Source organism: Syzygium oleosum, unplaced genomic scaffold (genome assembly GCF_021117445.2).
Source record: "Syzygium oleosum isolate NSW1041296 unplaced genomic scaffold, Sole_v2.1 Sole_v2.06, whole genome shotgun sequence".
Classification (NCBI taxonomy): Eukaryota; Viridiplantae; Streptophyta; class Magnoliopsida; order Myrtales; family Myrtaceae; genus Syzygium; species Syzygium oleosum.
The window spans coordinates 7,271,557-7,293,064 of NW_026607490.1; the positions used below are offsets into that span (position 1 = coordinate 7,271,557).

Consider the following 21,508-nt stretch of genomic DNA (forward strand, 5'->3'; position numbering starts at 1 on the left):
TGGTCGGTTACGAGTTATGGAAATTCACCTATCAGAGGCGTGGTTGGATGGAGTCCCTTTCGATCGGGGATTTGGAAATGTGGAGTCCTTTCAGGATGATGGAAGAAAGGGTTCGATGATAACCTCGCTGCTATAAATCAAGTGGGGGAAAAAAGCCTGGAAAGTTGCTCTAAAGCCCGTAGGCCTTACAGGCCCAAGAAGAAAGCTTTTGGGCTCAGCTTGAATAGAATGGCCCAAATTCTTATCTCTAGCGGGGAGAAGAAAACTGGGGCCCGTTTCAATTTTACTTTTTCCCGTCGAAAGTATTTTGAATTTATTAGATATGTGAACTCACGAGTTAACATCAAATTTATTAATGTATTGTGAAATTCCGAGTGTTTTGGATTAAAAAAAAGGCAAAATGCATGTGCCGCAAGATTTGTATTAACTAAAAACATATCGTAGAGGTTTGTCTATACATGTTTCCTATGCGATTTTTTTTTGACAAATAAATTGAAAAGTTCATCTCTTATCTAAGATGATAAATCGGTACTCGTTTATCATATGGATAATTATTCGGAGCTCACGAACTCATACTCCTTAAAATTTACTCCAAAAAATCTAAGTATAGTGATTTAAAGTCATAAAGTTAATCGAAAAAAATGTAAAAAACATTATACATGAGAAAGAAAATAAATGATTTGAAAAACACTTTCCAAAAAATAATCGCTTACATCACTTATAAAAACGAATAAACGAAAACTTTTTTTCATCATTTACGAAAATATTTAAGTATGAATTGTTATCGATAATGTGAATATTTTTTTTATTAATTAGTAATTTTTTTAAAATTATTAATTTTTCGCGGAGTATAGAAAACCTCGCGAGCTCTACCAAAAAAGGGAAAATTCCATTTTGGTACCCAAAGTGAAAGCGTTTTCTCAATTTGGTACCCAAAGTGGACACGGTGTCAAATAAGGACATGAAGTGTCCAATTAGTCTCAAATAAAGACCCGAAGTGCCCAAAAAGTCTCAAATAAGAGCCTGGGTCGCCGAGCGGCCAAAATTTCCTGCTTGCCGGCAAGAATATACTGTTCCGGCACCGGAACACAGTACTTTTTAATTATTTTTTCCTTTTCTGTTTTTTTTCCTTTTCCTTTTCTTTTTTTTTTCTTCTCTTCCTCCGCCGGCCATAGCCGAGGCCGGCGGAGGTCGCCCGCCTCAGGCGGAGGCGGCCCCCGCCGGCGTCGGGCAAGGGCCGCCCTCGCCTGGGCTGGACAAGGGCCGCCCTCGCCCTCGGCAGGCAATTTTGGCCGCCCAGCGACCCAGGTCCTTATTTGAGACTTTTTAGGCACTTCGGATCCTTATTTAAAATTAATTAAGCACTTCAGACCCTTATTTGACACCGTGTCCACTTTGAGTACCAAATTGAAAAAACGCTTTCATTTGGGATACCAAAATGGGATTTTCCCCCCAAAAAAACAACTTAGAAAAATCCTCTGCTACACTGCTCACGTGCTCCCAACGCTCTCTTATCATCTCTCTCTCTCTCTCTCTCCGAGTTGCGAGAGAGAAACGATTCTCTCTCTTCAGCCAACGGCCATGAACTCCCTCCGATCACCGGCCATGCGGACCTCCAATCCCTCGCGCCCTCTCTGCTTCCGCCTCTTCGCCCTCTCCCTCCCTCTCTTCCCGAGCTCCCGGTCCCCTCCCTCCGGACGCCTCCCGAGATCGACGGCCGTCGGTGGTACGCCGCCGCCTCGGCTCTGCGTCCGGAGCTGCGGCTCCGTGACCGCGAGGCCGTCGTCGGAGGTCAGGAAGCGGCGCGGCGGCGGCCGCGGCGGCGGCGGGGGGCCGGAGCCCGACGAGAAGCTCCGGGCTCTCCGCGAGCTCTTCTCGAGGCCTGGGATCGGCATCGATGCGTACGTCGTTCCTTCTCAGGACGCGCACCAGGTTCGGTCCTCTGCTTCTTCCTTTTCTTTTCGGTCGATGTTCTGATGGTTTGATCGCGTAAACCTGCTGTTTCCATTCTGGAACTGCAGTGGTACTTCTTCGTTAATCGCACGATCCTGTTGTTCCGCTCTGGAAGTGCTGAGTTGTTGTGTTAGGTGAATGACATCGACGTTATACCATGTTGTGGTTAACTATGATGTTTTGTACGGACTACCTTTGGACTGTACATTGCTTGAAATGGATGGGAAGCTTTTTCGACGTCGGAAAGAGTGAAAGACAATGAGCTTCTGGTTTAAGATCACTGTCAGCATAGGATTTGATTCGCTTAGGAGTTAGTCTACTGTTTCCGTTCGGAAAAAAAGGTTTTCCTATCTAGCATTGTTCCATCGAAGAATTGATATAGGAGCTTCTTCTTTCCTGTTCATCTGGAACATACTCGAAGGAATAAGATTATGTCCCCTTCAAGTTTCGCTAATTCTTAGGACTTGGAGATGGTTCTATTATTATAAAGCGAAGGAGTTCGCCTAAGGAATTGCCAGTGCCTTCTGTCTTGTTGGTCCAGTATTAATTTCTTGTCACTGCTCCGGTGTTAATTTTTTTTTTATTCATATATGTTGGATTGCAGAGTGAGTTCATTGCAGAATGTTATACGAGGAGGGCCTATATATCAGGTTTTACAGGCAGTGCTGGCACTGCTGTCGTCACAAAGGATAAAGCAGCTCTATGGACAGATGGACGTTATTTTCTTCAGGTCTGATAGCGAAAACTTACAATTTCAATTTGCTAAGGGTCTTAACCAAGTAGCTCTTTAGTGTTTGTAAGTACTTCTGCTCTTTCCTATGCCTGAAACTCTTTGGCTATCTACATTGGTTGTTGTACTGATCACATCTATCGTTCTTATTGGTAGGCCGAGAATCAGCTAAACTCCAGTTGGATTCTCATGCGGGCTGGTAATCTAGGAGTTCCAACAACTAGTGAATGGCTCAATGACGTTCTGGCTCCTGGATGCAGAATTGGCATTGATCCTGTAAATCTTTTTATGGCTTTCATAGTTTCAAGGACCATATTTTGTCCATATGCATTTTTCTTCAAATAGATCTGGAAATTTGTCAAATTCATGTGTCCCTCCCTTTAACTGGGAGGTCTACAGCCATTATGTGGCTTAGGGGTTACATCATGTACAAAGCCCCTTTTGACATCTCTTCTTTTGCAAAGAGTTATTAATTTGATAAATGGTAGTTGATCGTATATTTCATTATAGTTCTATGATTCATAGTATTGGCTCTAAATTCTGCAAGAATATTAGGGTGTCCATAAGGGTTTGTAATTCTTGTAATAGCAATGTTGAGTTTTCTGTATTCACTGTTATTCTATTGTGCTTTGGCATGAAAGTTTTATCTTATATTGACCTTATTCAGACTCTTGATTGTTTTTCATATCTTTCACCATTTTTAGTCCCTATATTTTGTCCTATATTTGCTGGTTTATACACAAACAAAGACACATTTGCTTTAGACTTTTTAATCTCACTCTCTGATGCCGCCTGTCTTTCATGGTGTGAAGTGAACAGTTTCTCTTCTCTTCTGATGCTGCGGAAGAATTAAAGGAGGCTATTGCTAAGAAAAATCATGAGCTGGTTCTCCTGTACAATATAAACTTGGTGGATGAAGTATGGAAAGAAAGGCCAAAATCTCCAACTAAGCCAGTTAGAATTCATGATCTAAAATTCGCTGGCTTAGACGTGGCATCAAAACTCTCTTTCCTGAGGGCCGAATTTGTTGATGCTGGTGCATCTGCCATCATTATATCGATGCTTGATGAAGTGGCGTGGCTATTAAACCTGGTAATGATTTGCAACTGAGCAGTCATATCCATCTGATACTTGAAGAGCTTTTCTCATAGTAGTTGAATTTTATCATCTTGTGCCTATATTTGGAGTCTTATTCTTGTCTGGTAGGAATTTTTTTATTCAATTTTCATCTTGTTTTTTTCTTGTAAGCCTGCATAATTTGCTGTACCCTGATATATGAGATTCCGTATTGCAGAGAGGAAATGATGTTCCACATTCTCCAGTCGTGTATGCCTATTTACTTGTGAAGACTGATACAGCTGAGTTATTCGTTGATAGTTCCAAAATCACACCGGAAGTGATGGATCATTTGAAAAATGCAGGCGTTGAGTTGAGACCATATGATAAAATTCTGTCTGAAATAGAAAAGTGAGTCGATGAGGTTCTTTTTCCCTCTTTTTTTATTTTTGTGGCCATTTTTTAGTGTGAGAAAGATGCTTGCCTTTTCCATTTGAGTTTGCTGGAGATGGCTGACCTGATTTGAGTGAGACAGAAAATATATTTGGTTTGCTGGCTTATTATTTGGCCATCAGATGAGTGCTTTCACATCTATTGGCACTCGGCTAGCCGTGGTTCATTGTTAAGAATGGTACATGTATTCAAGTCATGTAACAGCTTGTTTGAATTGTCGAACTGAGGCTGGATAAATTTACCCTTGCCATACACAGTGGTCTCATTCACTAGGATGCTCTTTTACTCGGTGCTTTTTTATTCTTACTGTACTTTGGCATCATTGACAGCATATTTTTGTCTGCTGCGCCCTTATTCAGCAATTTTATCTATGCAGTTTGGTGAAACAAGGGGGAAATCTTTGGTTAGACACATCATCAATGAACGCTGCCATTGTCAACACCTACAAGTCTGCCTGTGATAACTATCTGAATAAAAAGAGTAAGGCTAGGGTTCAAGATTACAATGGTCGATCAGCCATGCCATCTGGAGTTTATAGGGCTTCCCCTATCTCTTTGGCCAAGGCAGTGAAAAATGATGCTGAGTTACAGGGAATGCGAAACTCTCACTTAAGGTACTCCCAAGTCCCAACATTACTTTCAGAATCTCTCTCCTTACACAATTCTGATTAACATTTGAGTTTACATGGGCGTCAGCATTTGATCAACATGTACAAGCATCTTCCAAAATGTATTCTTGCATCTTGCTGAATAGCCTTTTGTCTTCCCTTCTTTTTATTTTGGGAGATTAGTTTATCTGTATACAAATATGTGTAGAAGCTTGGCAGGTTGAGTTAGTCAATTCAAGATAATTTAGGCTAATTCCATCACTTTTGTCACGCCCACCTCGATGCAGTTCATTCAGTATTATGCCCCAATCTTAATAACTAGAAGCTGATTGATTGAAAGACACAGAAATGAAATTTCTTCATGTGTTCGTGGGAATGCACCTGTTGGTGCATTTTTTTATAGGCAGATGTGCAAATTTTTTGGGGAGAGAGGTAATTACTTGTCTTTTGACCTTACAGTGCATTTTCAAATTAAGAATGCTGATCATATGTTATTGATTGACCTGAGCATTGTGGTCTATGAAGAATGCTTAGTAAATATTTTTATTGGTATTCTGTCCTCCTGATGAAACCTAAATAGACTTCAGTGCGTGAATAAGTAGATTTTGCTGCAGGACACTTTATTGGTCAAATCGGTATCTCTCTTAAAGTTGCGGTGTGGAAGGAAAAACACGATAATAGGTTGAATCTGTTGACATGTGCGAGAGTGATCTCACAGCGATAGAGAAAACACTTAGATCTGTAAATGTGAAGCTCATTGACATATTAAGCACTGCTGTTTTAGGAAGCTTGTTTGTTTGAAAAAATGTCTCTATCTATGTCGGTATGTTTACTAAGGATCCAGTGATCTTAGTGAAATATATTTCGTCTGCAGGGATGCAGCAGCTCTAGCTCATTTCTGGGTCTGGTTGGAAGAAGAAATTAATAGGGGTGCTAAACTTACAGAAGTGGAAGTTGCAGATAAGCTCCTCGAGTTTCGTTCTATGCAGGACGGTTTCATTGATACAAGCTTCGACACAATAAGTGGTACATTTTATGTTTCAACGTCTTGGATAACTTTTTGCAGTGAAAATGAAGAAATTCTCTCTCTCTCTCTCTCTCTCTCTCTCTCTCTCTCTCTCTCTCTCTCTCTCTCTCTCTCTCTCTCCTCTCCTGATGTTGTCCCTGAAAAATGAAGATTCTTATCGATTCTTTTAAAATTAATTTTGGTGGATTCTCTTTCTCACTTTTTCTTTTTGCAAGTAGAATTGGATAGGATATGACGTTGGATAGTGTGCAAACAAGTGGAGGTAGACTTTTAGTGATGATTTTGTTGTAAAAGGGCTAGAAAATATTTTTGCATCGCTTGGGAGAAGTCACTTTTCTGGAAATCTCATCTCTCACCTGTCCGCTATTTCTCACTCATTATCCATATGGATTTGAAGGTTCTGGGGCCAATGGTGCTATCATACATTACAAACCAGAACCAGGCAGTTGCAGTGTTTTGGATGTCGAGAAGCTGTTCCTGCTAGATAGTGGTGCTCAATATGTTGATGGAACAACTGATATAACAAGAACAGTGCATTTTGGGGAACCCACACCACGACAAAAGGAATGCTTCACCCGAGTTTTGCAGGTGCTCGGTTCTTTTAATTTGTCAAATGCTTCACCCAGTCGCGCTTCTTCATTTATACATTTATTTTCTACGACATTGAATATGAGCTTTCTCACTAATATCTGGTGGCGTTCTTTATATATTGGATTTCCGTAAATTGTGCCCTAGGACACTTGATGAGAAGTATTAATTTTGCTTTGTCACTTGTAGCTTTATTCATGACATGCCAACAAGGAAATATATGTTCAATCTTCGATGTTCATTAATGTGCATTGGAAAAAAAAATTTCTATCTTTAGGTTATTATCAAGCGCTCTTGGGGTGCTTGTTAACAAGACCCTTATATATTTCTGCATGAGTTTACAAACACAAATTTCCAGTTATAAGGATATTGTGCAACTAGGCATGATCTCTTTCCCTCCTTTTTTAGGTGGGGCCAAAACTATGAATGTTCTTTGTTTGCATATATTGTGCATTGTTTCTTGTTGCGCCTTTTTTTCTTTTTTCACAATGTCCATCCTAATCTAATGTTTTAGGCTGAACTCTTGTGATTTCTAATAATTGTTTGCCTCCCCATTCTTGATGAAACCTTTAATTTCAGGGCCACATAGCTCTCGATCAAGCTGTTTTTCCTGAAAATACCCCTGGCTTTGTCCTGGATGCGTTCGCTCGCTCGTCTCTATGGAAGATTGGCCTCGACTATCGGCATGGTACATTTCATTCCTTAGCTGCTTGTTTATTCGAAATACTATTGAGAATACTTTCAAGCACGGCCTCTTGGTCTTTCCTTGCAATAGGGACTGGACATGGCGTGGGAGCTGCACTGAATGTTCATGAAGGACCGCAAAGTATTAGTTTCCGCTATGGGAATCTGACCTCCCTACAGAAAGGCATGGTTGTGAGCAACGAACCTGGTTACTACGAAGACCATGCCTTTGGCATTCGTATTGAGGTAAGACATCAGTTATCATAAATAGTTTTGTTTCCTAAATAAGATTTATGAGAGATATTGGCACCCAAATCCTATTTGCGGGATGGTAAAAAGAGATTTCGTGCCTATTCTGTAAGTTGAGGTGTGATAGAGCACAATAGGCTACCTGGATCTATATAGCGGATAGGAAAAAGGAGGTGGTGGGATACGCTGCATCCTCAGCTGGGCGGAAGAATTTCCTGAAAACTCCACATCCTGCGTAGGCATATGTATTTTTTGGGCACTTTTTTTTTTCTTTGATAAAGTATTTTATGGGCACTTATTCTATACATTCTAGTAGCTCTTTGGATAAAGAGTTTCAGAGGTGCATTACTGCTGAACGGATGGATAATATTCTCGAAATGAGTTCCTCACCTTGTCATAATTCTAGCTGGTTGCTTCTTGAGATATATTCAACGTTTTCGATTCATGCAGTTGCTTTTCACCCTTGCTGTATTTACTTGCCTCATACAGAGATTCTGATTCAATCGGAGTTCTGTCGTCTTTTTGCCTGTTGTCGTCCGCAAATCCCTGAAATTTGCTCTGCTGAGTCTTGAGATCAACCGGTCTTTTATTCTGCAGAACCTTCTTACTGTGGTGGAGATGAACACGCCAAATCGCTTTGGAGGGGTTGGTTATCTTGGATTTGAGAAACTCACGTTTGTTCCGATTCAGGTGCGCGCGGTGCTTTCTTTTTTTCTCGACGGGGATGTGTTTCTTGGTGCTTCTTTTGGCTGTCGGTGCTCATCCTTATTTCGTGAGTTTCTGTGCAGATGAAAATGGTGGACTCGGCCTTGCTCTCTTCCGCCGAGATCAACTGGCTCAACGACTACCATGCACAAGTCTGGGAAAAGGTCAGGCCCTACTTCGAGAACAGATGACTAAAAAGAGAGTTTATTCCCCCCCTAAAACCCACCGATTAATTTAACTCTTCTGCCGTCCCCATTCCACAGGTTTCGCCGCTGCTAGACGGTTCCGCTCGTCAATGGCTTTGGGACAATACGCGACCCCTTCCAATTCAGTGATTACCGTTAAGTTTCTTTCGTTATTATAAAATTTGTTTGGGACTCTGTCCCACTGTTGTGTGGAATTGCCGTTACAATAAATTGTAGGATGATATGCCGAATCAGCTTAAAAGTGAACAGCGATGGCGACAGTATTCACCTAAGACTGAATGCTTAAACTGCACCGTTAAGAGTATACAATCAAACAGAAGAGCAAATTACAGAGACCTAATTTCGTAGCTTGTGCAACAATCAGCTTCTGCCTCGTACCCTTGAGTAATTTCTCCATATACAAATGATTTTTTTTAAATTTTCAGATGTTTTTCGCGACTTACGCATCAGGAGATGGATCGGATGTAGAGAGCTCAGTGTACATGTCCGATATCGCCTTAGCAAAGTGGGCTTTGGCTTGAGGCCTCTTGATCTACAAATAAAAGAGATTATGTTAACTTCTGAGTACACTTTGCTATGTTTATCCGAAATGCAACGACTCTCGCTCATGCGATTAGTTTTTAAGGTGAAAAAGCAAAGGCAACATGGAATCACCTTAAATGTTGGAGTGAGAAGTCCGTTCTCCACCGTGAATGGTTCGAGCACCAGTGTCACAGCCTTCACATATTCGAAGCCTCGCAACTGAAAAAAGGGAAGCAACACGATAAGAGGAAGTTAAATGGAAAAATGTTTACCTAAGTAGAGGCTGTCGATGATCTCTTTAGAGGACACAGTATACCTCCGCTTCTCTGCCGATGGCATCCATTTCAGTAAGAACGGCTTCCCGTGCCCGCCGGTCATTGCATAGCTGTTCTAAAGCCTCATACTGCATGGCAAGAACCAAACTTATCAATGGACAACCCCCTAGATAAAAAAAAAAAAATGGCGAGCATATGGCATGAAGTAACTACAGTTTTTTATTTGGTGCGATGCAGATTCACAAATGCACTGAGACCATCGATAATGCAGGCTCACAAAATAATCTAATAATCGCAACAAGCTCTGCAGCACCTCCAGTCTCGCTGGATCTTGAAACAAATGCATGTGAACTAATATCAACATAAAACGCTAATCATGGTCACAGTCATTGCCTTTTCAGTGCGCAGAGTTCCCCTTCAGTAGCTGTCAAGGATAATAAGAAAGAGCAGTGGGACTCGCAGTCGTACAAATAGTTAGAAAAGGGTAGATGGCCACAGACAAAGCTCAATTAGATAAAGATGATGCATGTTACGACTTCTCGCTGAAGTGAAATGAAGATGTCCTTGATATATAAATCAGCCTACTCAGAAAGATGCATACTTTCCCCAAATGACAACGTTCTGATTGTGAAGAAATAATATAACAACCAATGACTGAACTTCAAGGCTCAAGCTAGAATTTTGGTGGAGAGAAATAAGTTTAAAGAAAACCTTGATGTCTTGCGATGCAGCCCATTCTTTCAGTGCTTCTGGGTCCACAGTGACAACCGCCACTAAGTAAGAGTTCAAGCTATCACCTGAGACAAACAAGCAGTCAGCAGACTTGTAGGAAATTTCATATAAAGGCCGGCGCACCAGCCTTCGTAACAACACGTTGGAATGGATCAAACCCGTCCTTGGGGTTGACCAAGAGAGCGAAATCTGTTGCAGTCGCTGGGCTGTGGATGGGAAAAATGAAGAAAGAAAGTATCATGTGCTGGTAAATTCTTCTTCCATACCATATACAAAGCACTGTGAGATGAATTTGCACTTGGAATACACGTTCTCGATCTTCTCTGGTGCTATATATTCACCTTGTGCCAACTTGAAAATATTCTTTTTCCTGTCATAGCATGATGTAGGATTTAAACTGGGAATTAGAAATTATCAGAGAGATCTCATGAGAAGACATGAATGAAGAAAAGAACTTCAATGCTTAAGTGACACTCAGAAGTTTCACAACCAGTACTTACTGTCCTAATAAAGGTAAATTTCAACCCATGCTCCTTTCCTCGCGTCATAAGGGACCCCTTACCACTATGGTTAGGTGAGGAAAATACTGTAATATTCGACTCACCTATCAATAATTTTAAGGCGCCCACCCGGTAACCACAACCCAATGTCTCCCGTATGCAACCAAGAGTCACCATCAATCACCTCTCTCCTGCTCATTCAACAGGAAATTTAGATTGCGGTAAAACTTAATAGATTTAAAAATATAAGTTGAAGAGGTTAAGCACGTTTGAACTTCATCATTGTAGTATCCTTGGAAGACAATGGGGCCTCTGACACAGATTTCTCCACGAGGATAGGGTTGATCTTCTGACGTGTAGTTCATTTCAGGAACATCCACAAGCTTTATTTCTGGAAAAGTTTCAGATAAGCACAGACACAAGCAAAAGTCTCAACAGATTAAATTAAATGAGGCACACATTTTGAGTATGTAAAACTACTGTGTTGAACTCACCGCAGGCAGGATTTGGAGATCCAACATGACCAGATAAAGTGTCGCCCTCATCCATACAGCTTATTACACAAGATGTCTCGGTCATACCATATCCTTCAAGCACTTGACAGCCAAAGCACCTGTGGTATGGTGAAATTAGGAGCAACAGAAAAGCAGCAAATAGACTTCTGTTCATGAGAGATAAAAGAATGGAGCTCAGTTTCCTTACCAAAAAAAAAAAAAAAAGAATGGAGCTCAGTTGTTCAAATAAGTGCAGCATTTCAAGCACACTTACACCCTTAAGAAGTCCATGATATCAGGAGATAACGGTGAAGCACCAGATCCCATGAAACGGACTTGCCCTCCAAGCTTTTCCTTTATTCTATTGAATACTAGTCTGTCCCACATAGGTGATGGATTCCGGCCTAACACATTTTTCAACCATTCGGGTCAACAGAGGCAAAAAATTAAAAGTTAAACAGCCAATCAAGAACTGAATGGCCCATATTATCCTGCAAGAAACTTCCTAGCATTAATACCTGTCAATATAGCATGCTTCTTCGAATTGAAGGCAACTCTAAATAGTCTCTCCTTTAGCGTCCCTGAAGACTTCACAGCATTTATTATTCTGCCATTATTGAAACAAAATAGAAATCAGCAGTTCCCCGTGTCAAGAAAAGGATTTGACAAACAGTTGGCTGTCTCTTCACCCTGCATATATACGGTTAAACAGCCGAGGAACACTGCAAAAAATTGTCGGTCTCAAAGCAGCCAAATCGTCCATCAGTTTCATGTTGTCCTGAAAAGTAGGAGGACCTATTGCTTAGTAAGAGATGTAGAATAAAAGCCTCAGGGTAAGTACATGAAATCAAGTGTATATTGTAATATGTTTTCTTACATTAATGCAGGTACATTACCCTTAAATCCACATATGGAAGAATGACATTTAGGCTTGTATCTTAGACAAGATTCATGGCTTTTAATTGATGGGGACGAATATATGTGTTAGAAGGGTAAAGTGGTCTTTAGGACCTTTAGGTCCTAGGGCTTATTTTTGTATATGTATTGAACATCATTCTATCTATACACTACTGCATTTTCCTTGTATCATGGTATCAGAGCTTGGTACCCGACCCCAACCCCAACCCCACCCTAGCCGTCGCCGGAAGAGCTTGCATCCGCCGGCGACCAGCTCGCGCCCCAACTCGCGCGGGCAGCTCACCCAACTCGGGCGAGGCTCCTGCTCGCGCGACCCGGCTCCTGCTCGCGCGAGCCTCCAGCCGCGCGACCCAGCTCGAGCTCGCGCGAGCCTCCAGCCGCACGACCCAGCTCGCGCGAGGTCCCTGTTCATGAGCTGAAGTGAGTGGAGCCTCCTGCTCGCGCGACCCAGTTCGTGTGAGGTCCCCGTTCATGAGCTGAAATCAGTGACGTTCCTGCTGGACGCTGCTGATGAACCTTCTTCACCTTCGCCACCTCTAACTTGTGAAGCAAACCTGGCCTTCCTCTTCCCTCTGCTCTATTGGAGGTATTCTTCTGTTCGTGAGCTGAAGTGACTGGAAGTTTCCTCGCCATTGCTGTGAGTGGAGGTGTTTTTGTGGCTCGGTGACTCCCGGCTCTTGCAGCCACGAAATGATGCGGTAAATTTGCTTGATTAGGCCAAATATCAGAAGTTCTAGTGTCTTCATGAATATGTTGAGGTCTGGACAGGTCTGATTTCTTGGTTTTTCAGACCTTAGATTGCGGGTGATTGACTAATTGAGTTATAGTTTATCGAATGGTGGTGTTTGTGGGTCGTGGAGGCTCTTTTATGTGGTGATATATCTTCAATTGTGTTGGATTGTTATCAATTATGTTGGATTGCTGAACTGTTGAGGTTGAGATTGAGGTGCATGAGGGAAAATATTGCGAGAATTCTCTTGTTGTCATTGGAGAATTGGTGATTTTGAGAAGAATAATCCTGAGGTGATTTCCTCGTTGTCTAATCGAATTACTTATAGGAAGCTTGAGGGTAGTTCTAACTTCCATCAATGGAAGAAAATTGTGAAGCTTACTTTGACCGACAGGAATCAACATAGACACATAACTGAGCCTAAACACAAAGATGATGCAACTTGGGATGTAACTGATGCACGTATCCTTGGTCAAATGTTAAATTCTATGGAAAGTTATATAGTTGATCTTGTAACTCATGTTGACACGGTCAAAGAAATGTGGGAGTATTTGGATGTATTGTATTCAGGCCAAGGCCAACATCTTTATGGACCATCTCACGTGTCCACCGATAACTCAGGGGCCACACGGACTTGTCATTACTGTGGCAAACCTGGCCATATTGAGAAATTTTGTTACAAATTACATGGTAGACCAGGGCAGAAACAACAATTTGCAAATATTGCGTCTGTTACTGATTCTTCTACACGGTCTTCTAAAGGCAAGGTAGTGGTTATGTCTAATGAGGAATTTGCTCGGTACACCCAGCTTCAGATCTCACAGCCTGCTTCTTCCACTGCTACTTTGGTACAGACAGGTAATGCTACTACATGCCCTTCAGCTACTTCTCGTCCTTGGATAATTGATTCAGGGGCTACTGATCACATGTCGGGTCTTTCAAGTGTATTTTCCTCTCTTACTCCATCTTCATCCACAGTTACCATAGCCAATGGATCATTTACACATGTTAAGGGGGTTGGCACAGTTTATCCAACTACTTCATTGCCATTGTCCTCAGTGCTTTATGTGCCACAATTTCCGTTTAACCTCATGTCTGTCAGTAAATTCACTAAAAACTTCCAATGTTCAGTAACATTCTACCCTGATTCCTGTATTTTTCAGGATCTGGCTACGAAGACGACGATTGGTAGAGGACGTGAGGTAGGGGGGATGTATGTGCTTGAAGACGCTCGTTCCATTGCATGTCCTAGTGTTGCATCCCTACATCAAATTCATTGTCGTCTGGGTCATCCTTCTCTACATAGTCTTCAGAAGTTAGATTCTAGTTTTAGGTCCCTTTCCAGTTTAGAGTGTGACTCATGCCAGCTTGGCAAATTACATCGTATTAGTTACTCGCCACGAGTCATTAAACGAGCAGCGTCCCCGTTTTCGTTAGTTCATTCAGATATTTGGGGTCCTTGTCATGTGGTTTCCAATCTGGGTTTTAGATACTTTGTTACTTTTGTTGACGATTATTCCAGAATCACTTGGTTATATCTAATGAAAAATCGGTCAGAATTGTTTTCTATATTCCGTGCATTTATTCATGAAATTCATACACAGTTTGGTGTGCATGTTAAGGTTTTGCGTTCTGATAACGCTAAAGAGTACTTTTCTGCCCCCTTTTCTGATTTTATGACTCAAGATGGTATGATCCATGAATCTTCCTGTCCTGATACACCACAACAGAATGGTGTTGCTGAAAGAAAGAATAGACACTTATTGGATGTTACTAGATCCATGTTGTTTGAAATGAAGGTTCCCAAAACCTTTTGGTGTGATCTTTGTTCGATTGCATGCTATCTCATCAATCGCATGCCCTCTTCTGTTTTGCGAGGTGGTATTCCTTTTTCTACTTTGTTTCCAAATGTGTCATTATTTGTCTTACCACCCCGTATTTTTGGTTGTCTGTTTTATTCGTGATCATCGACCTGGAGTATCAAAACTTGATCCCAAGGCCATCAAGTGTATGTTTTTGGGTTATTCCCGTACTCAAAAGGGATATCGTTGTTATTCTCCATTATTGAGAAAATACTTTATAACTGCTGATGTTTCATTCTTTGAATCCACTCCTTATCATGATGTTCCAATTTCTGTTTCTGAGTTGGATGAAGACTTTTATGTGACTATGACTACCCTTCGGTCAACTGCTCCAACTACTTCACCAGTCTCTACACAGGAACCACCTCCTCTCCAGGTTTATACTCGACGTCCTCGAGTGGCAACTGCTTCCCCCCTGCCTCCTGCTACTACTACGTCATCTTCTGCTCCAGATCCGCCATTAGCTGCCTCTCCTCTTGTATCTGATCTTGACGTTCCTATTGCTCATCGCAAAGGTACACGTACTTGTACTCAACACTCTATTGCAAATTTCATCTCATATTCTTCTGTGTCTCCTTCCTTTCGGTCCTTTTTATCTACTGTTGAACAATATTCTATCCCCAAGTCTGTATCTAAGGCATTACAAAATTTTGGCTGGAGGACAGCAATGGAAGAAGAATTAACGGCTCTCGAGGTTAATCAAACTTGGGACTTGGTACCTCTTCCTTCAGGCAAAACTGCTATTGGTTGTCATTGGGTATTTGCTGTGAAAGTCAATCCTGATGGTTCTCTTGCTCGTTTAAAAGCACGACTTGTTGCAAAAGGGTATGCTCAGGTGTATGGGGTTGACTATCTGGACACATTTTCTCCTGTTGCCAAACTTACTTCTGTTCGTATTTTGATATCCCTTGCTGCCACATATAATTGGCCCTTGTTTCAGCTTGATGTCAAGAATGCTTTCTTGCATGGTACACTTCATGAGGAAGTGTATATGGAGCAACCTCCGGGGTTTGTTGCTCAGGGAGAGTCTGGGGTTATGGTTTGCAAATTAAAAAAGTCTTTATATGGTTTGAAGCAATCCCCACGGGCATAGTTTGGAAGATTTTCTGAGGCTATACTTTCTTTTGGATTATTTAGATGTGGAAATGATCACTCTTTCTTTTATAAACAGTCGGGGGGAGGCAAACTGTTCTTGATTGTGGATGTTGATGATATTATCATTACGGGAGATGATTTGGCTGGTATAGTTGAACTAAAGATCTATCTTCAGCAACAGTTTCAGACTAAGGACTTAGGAAAGTTGAAGTATTTCCTAGGGATTGAAGTGGCACATTCACATAAAGGTATTGTTCTGTCACAGCGAAAATATGTCCTAGATTTACTCATTGAGACAGGTATGATGGGGTCAAAGCCTCTTGATTCACCCATGGAACGAGGGGTTAAACTGGCCGCTGAGGGAGGAGAAATCCTTGATAACCCTGAGAGATATAGAAGGCTGGTAGGTAAGCTGAATTATCTCACAGTCACTCAACCAGACATTGCCTTTCCAGTTAGTGTTGTAAGCCAGTTTCTGTCTTCCCCTCGTACATCTCATTGGGATGTAGTTATTCGGATATTGAGGTACTTGAAGAAGACTCCAGGGAAAGGAATTGTTTACCGGAACCATGGTCATAGTAAAGTTGAAGGATTCTCTGATGCTGATTGGGCAGGGTCTCCAGATGATAGGAGATCAACTACTGGCTATTGTACCTTGGTTGGAGGAAATCTAGTATCATGGAAGAATAAGAAACAAAACGTTGTTGCCCGCTCTAGTGCTGAGTCAGAATATAGAGCCATGGCACAAGTGACATGTGAATTAGTGTGGATTCAACAGTTGTTGATCGAGTTAGGCTTTAAAGCTTCAGGGCCCATGACTTTATGGTGCGACAATAAAGCTGCAGTGCATATAGCTTCCAACCCTGTATTTCATGAGAGAACAAAACACATTGAGGTTGACTGTCATTTTATTCGGGAAAAGTTGCAGAGTGGAGCGATCCTTCCTAGTCACATTCGAACCGGTGAACAACTTGCAGACATTTTTACTAAACCTTTGGGTAATGGGAGGATAGAATATATTTGTAACAAACTGGGCATGATTAATATCTATGCTCCAGTTTGAGGGGGAGTGTTAGAAGGGTAAAGTGGTCTTTAGGACCTTTAGGTCCTAGGGCTTATTTTTGTATATGTATTGAACATCATTCTATCTATACACTACTGCATTTTCCTTGTATCAATATGATCAACAGAAAAGGATGCTGATAGATTTGAGTTGAGGTTAAGTATTTTAAAGGATTATGTTATGGAAAATGTCACTAATTCTCCTCATTTTCTTAGTGCTCCGTACTGACAAACCAAAGGAATCAAACGTGGACATAGTTGGACTTGCATATAGTTTTCCAGATAAGCAACATACCCCTTGGTAAAAACCGACAGCAACCCCGTAATATACTGAAAGGATCTGATTGGTTCTTTCGTATATATGTGCCAGAGGGAGATACGATATATAGCTGTCGAGAGAAAAATATATCAAGGGACAGCGAAAAATGAAATGACAGTACAATAAGTTACCAATTATGTAATTGAAAAACCTTGAGGCTGGCTGTACTTATGTAATGGAACAACAAATGATAAAGGACTCACATATCTGATGGGTTAAATTTGATCGCTCGACTAAACCCAGCTACACTTGCAATCAAGTTTCCATGAGTCAACGCAACCCCCTTTGATGTTAAACAAGGAGCAAATGAATTTCATATGCACAGTAATATGTCATAAAACCAACATGTGCAGCATAAAAGAAACCATACTAAAAAATCTAAACTTCTACCTTTGGTGTTCCGGTTGTTCCACTTGTGTAGCATATAGTCGCAATATTTTCTGGTTTTGGAGGACAACAAGGCTGGAGATTGCTACAACCCTAAAGGAAGACATCTTTAACTTGATGATCACTAAAATCCCAAAGACTAGAGAGAATTTGTGATCAGATAATTTGGACGAACTAATTACAGACAACCACGTCATTATGTCCATCACAAACTTATGAAATAAGATAACACTATAGATATTGCAGAAGGCACTTGATGCCAATAAGTTCACGATCTCAATAATATTAAGTGAGAAGTACTCAGCTGACGCAATCTATACCTAACAAGCACCTATAGTCCAAAAGCCCAAAACATTTTTGGCCAAAAATAAAGAGTCCACAGCATTCAATTCTTCTGGAGTGACAATTATTTTAACAGTTTAAAGCCAACAAATTAGCTTCTACAGCTCTTTATGCACAAAAAGGACCCAGTCACTTCATTTCATTTTGAAGCCAAGTGTCTTTAAAAGAAAATTTCATGTTATTACAATATGAGAAGGGGAATGATCCGAGTATAATAAGAAATTGGTGCCAGGACTTTTTATCTGATAATCCAAAATGACTAAACTAGTCAGCAGGACAAGCTTCTAAAAATTGCAATAATGTTTTAAAAAACAGGATGGCAAAATTCCATGTCTCTTCAAAAAAATTTCTCAAACAATGAAGGATTGAGTGTTTAATCAAAGGCTGGTACGATAAGTTCACTAAGGAAGTGCATCATACCTGACTCAGAAGTTTCAAGTATGAAATCAGCTCAACTCTCGACGTTGGTGGGAGGGAGGGCAAGTGTATATCTATTCCTCCAACGACCTATTTTTCCAGAGCAGCAAGTCTAGTGTGAGCAAAAGGAAAACATCAAACAATTAGTTGCCCATTTTGCAACTTCGATCTTAATACTCACCACAATTAGACGAACAGTTGGAATCTCAGACAAGAAGCTCAATAACTGCGAAAAACAGAGACAAAGTTGAGATATAATAGGTGCGTCAGAAATATAAACTGAATGGATGACATACAAAATAGGACACACGTGTTTTGTCATATAGCTTATCAAATAGACAGACCTAAATGTTGTTGGCTCGAAAGACAGACTAACGACCACTGTAATTTATATGTGAAGAGCCGGTGATGAAATTTGTTCTAGTTCAGCTCCATCAGCAAGAGCTATTGTGCTTCATGGTCCATTTACAGGTCAGAAACAATGAGACTGAAACTTTCCAACAGATGAATTCCTCACTAATCATAAACAATAGAAGTAGAATTACTGTACTTTTACTGCAGAATAAGTGAATGAAAAACAATGAAAATATAAAATTGTTAATGTAAAATGATGTGCAGTCTACTTTTGTCGGAAGATCATGTATTCCTCCATTACAAGAATTAATGTACAGGTATTTCTTTTGCGATAGAGAGCCAACTCACTGTGTTCAGAGTTTGGGGAGCACAAAAGATAGCCTGTACAGCTGCATGATTCACAACATACTTCACAGCATCGGGGCCTGTGAAACACAAAAGTTAAAACTAAGAAGAGGCTTGACAGGGCAGAAACAAAATAGTAATTGCTATTACACACCAAGCGTGTCATATAGAGGGACTGAGATATAAGAATATGCTGAACAAGCATGATCTACAATCAGCCACTCTGGCCTATTAACAAAGTAGAGTCCAACACAAACTCCCTGCAACAAAGAGACCAACAATACCATCCTTAGTTCGAACACTATATGTTTAACAACTTCAGAATGACTTAAGGAGCAATACTCAGAAAACATCCTGCTTCTCACTTCAAGTAACCCATGATAGCGAAGTCCAGAACCTATAGCTTCTCGAGCACTTCCAGCTTCACCATATGTCATCCATTTGTACCTTAGAATTTCAAAAGGAATGCAGGAAATTTTATCAGGTAAACTGATAGAATATGAAAAATGAAAAACTTGCACACTCTATAACCAACTTACTCTCCTGTTGTCCCATCGACATGAACTCGAGTACCTAAGTACTTGTAATCCCGAAATGTTTCAATGGCATGTCTGCACCCAAAAGACATCATAAATACTCACAGATGCAGATCCTATGATGCATATGGATGCAATAACATTTCAAAAGAAGGAAACGAAAGGAGAGCTATTCTAATTACTAAAAGCTGTCTCAGTGAATGCCACGAATCACTTAATTGGGAAAAAAAAACTATCATCAAGTAAAGAGAGAGCCTGACTCGAAATTGTCATGCAACGTTCCAATATTGGGGTGATCTGCAAATCTACTGACAAGCTTCAAAGGAGAGCGTGCGGATCTGCCAAGGGAAGAGAGATTATAGACATGTCGCTTCAAGATTCCACCAATACTAGCTAACTTCACCATGATAAGAATAAGTACCTATAAACAATCCATTTCCCGGTACGCAGGTCTTCAGGAAGAATCACACTGTAATCCCTTCCTATGCAGAAAATAAAGCCAACAACTCAATGCAGGCCGAGTGTGTATAACTACATAGCAGTAGCAACAGTTCTACTTAAAATGACTCGGCCTACCTTCCTCAGACAACTGAGCGCAAATGGAATAAACTATCGTGCATTGTAATTTCAGTTCCACCTTATAGACGTTTTCATGACACAAATTAGGCCTCCGCCAAAACTCCTATAACAGATCACCCACTGGCGATTTCAAGAAATTGTTTCTGATCGACGCAACATAGGTGTTGTCTCAACTTACGGTTAGAGAAACATATTCGCGCTCGACCTGGAAGGGACAAATTCGGAGGTAATAGGTAGCTCACTCAGGCGCATGAAGACCTACATTTCCACTAAGCGATGAGGTGATGCGATCGTGAGGACGATCACCACTGGTCCTTCATGACTATTGGAATTATTCACTCAGCTGCTCTCCAGCGATGATGACTTCACGATTCAAAAGATTCAGAAAGTCGATCGGAAGTTGAAAATACTGAAGCGACTCAGTTATTCCACGAAAGTAACTGACCAGAGGCCTCCTTACTTCAAAACGGAGCTCTCGATCGCTAGTTTCTCTCATCGTCGCCGGAAAATCCGTCACCGATGAACAAGTCACGACGGCGATTCCCTATGCAGTTTCGAATCGAACTTAACAACAGAAGCGTGCTAAAACAGAACACGCGCGAAAGAAAACTACTATCCGCGACTTGCGAGAACGAACGAGCGAGCGAGCTGAACACGTAGAAACACAAGAGAGGAAGGAAGCGGAGGAGAGCGCGAGAATAAGCACGCCCGATCACACAGCTCTCTCCGACAGAAATGAATACCGTTGAGATCGCCGGAAGCAGCGCTGGCCTGTACGCGGGAGCCGAGATCGAGGCCATCGGCGACGCCGCCGCCGTAGGGGAGGAGGTGGCGCCGAACCGCCCGGAGGCGGCGCCGAGCCGCGGATTCCGTGAAGTTTTCCCGGGAAAGCGACGCCATGGAAAGAATTCTCCTCTCGAGAGGAACTGATCGGAAGGCGATGAGAGAGTTTTTGCTTTCTCTGTTTTCTTAGCTTTGCGTCTTCTTAAAGAAAGCCGGCAAATGATGAGGTGTCCAGTTCAAAATGCTGACGTCATAATTGTTAATTTTGATATTATTATATCGGTTTTTGCTTTAAATTTAATTTAATTACTGATTAAAGTGGAGATTAATTAGCGGGAAAAAGGAAGATGTGGTGGCACGCTTTTTAATGAGACGAGGGTTGCAATGTTTATCCACTTGCGTACGTAAATAGTTTGATGACGTGGGTGTGGCGAATCCTACATATAAGATTAATTTCCTTCATTTTAATTAAATAAATGCGACATTTTTTAAATAAATATAAAACGTGCTTGTTTGAGTGAAAGAATTTTTCACGAATTAGTTTCTGGATTTTCACTCATTTTATTTTGCTGAAAATAATCGATCAACAGAAAATTATTCACGATCAAAGAAAAAGCGCATGCTTAAAGTTAAGAAAATGAACTTTCTAGAACATTTTCCTTGGAAAAGAATTTCCCAAAAATCATATTTTTTCGTTGTAAAGTTTTCTCCAAAACAAAACACACATGTTAATATGATTTAAACTCCTATTGGATTATAAAAACCGTAAATACCATCGAAAATCCTAAATCATGCCCATTATAACACAATATCCCAAACTATAAAAATTATAAACTATTTTGTTATGCGTTCAATTGTGACACATAAGTTTTTCCTCCAAAAAGTCATTTATCTCGGAGATTGAGTTCAAAGAAAAAGACGTTCTTATGCATTATCTTGCATTCCTTTTCTCAATTATTTATTTCGCTTTCGCACGTAAAATTTAGGATATCCTGCCC

General features: G+C 40.9%; 2 protein-coding genes across 5 annotated transcripts; one reads left to right on the forward strand and one right to left on the reverse strand.

Annotated features, from left to right (window-relative positions):
• The first annotated feature begins 1,476 nt into the window (after positions 1-1,476).
• On the forward strand, positions 1,477-8,601 carry LOC115669065 (aminopeptidase P2-like). 4 transcript variants are annotated; one of them, XM_056312423.1, is made up of 13 exons: positions 1,477-1,932; positions 2,558-2,683; positions 2,840-2,959; positions 3,503-3,775; positions 3,978-4,150; positions 4,569-4,805; positions 5,674-5,825; positions 6,224-6,414; positions 6,994-7,102; positions 7,190-7,344; positions 7,945-8,037; positions 8,136-8,216; positions 8,316-8,601. In XM_056312423.1, exons 1-13 carry the CDS (start codon positions 1,582-1,584, stop codon positions 8,385-8,387), a joined length of 2,133 nt encoding a protein of 710 aa, XP_056168398.1. In that variant the 5' UTR covers positions 1,477-1,581; the 3' UTR covers positions 8,388-8,601. The 4 variants fall into 4 exon arrangements, with proteins under 4 accessions (XP_056168398.1, XP_056168397.1, XP_056168399.1 ...); XM_056312422.1 differs by having other exon boundaries at positions 6,994-7,344; XM_056312424.1 differs by lacking the exon at positions 2,840-2,959.
• LOC115685976 (long chain acyl-CoA synthetase 7, peroxisomal-like) lies at positions 8,550-20,695 on the reverse strand. The gene is made up of 23 exons (XM_030611135.2): positions 20,471-20,695; positions 19,570-19,630; positions 19,409-19,486; positions 19,152-19,223; positions 18,978-19,059; positions 18,767-18,872; positions 18,616-18,692; positions 18,095-18,139; positions 17,917-18,003; positions 17,158-17,247; positions 16,971-17,050; positions 16,744-16,837; positions 11,471-11,559; positions 11,300-11,388; positions 11,056-11,185; positions 10,782-10,900; positions 10,555-10,678; positions 10,392-10,478; positions 10,054-10,157; positions 9,767-9,852; positions 9,097-9,183; positions 8,913-8,999; positions 8,550-8,790 (listed from the first exon to the last, which is right to left on the reverse strand). Exons 1-23 carry the CDS (start codon positions 20,625-20,627, stop codon positions 8,698-8,700), a joined length of 2,124 nt encoding a protein of 707 aa, XP_030466995.1. The 5' UTR covers positions 20,628-20,695; the 3' UTR covers positions 8,550-8,697.
• Positions 20,696-21,508: the final 813 nt, after the last annotated feature.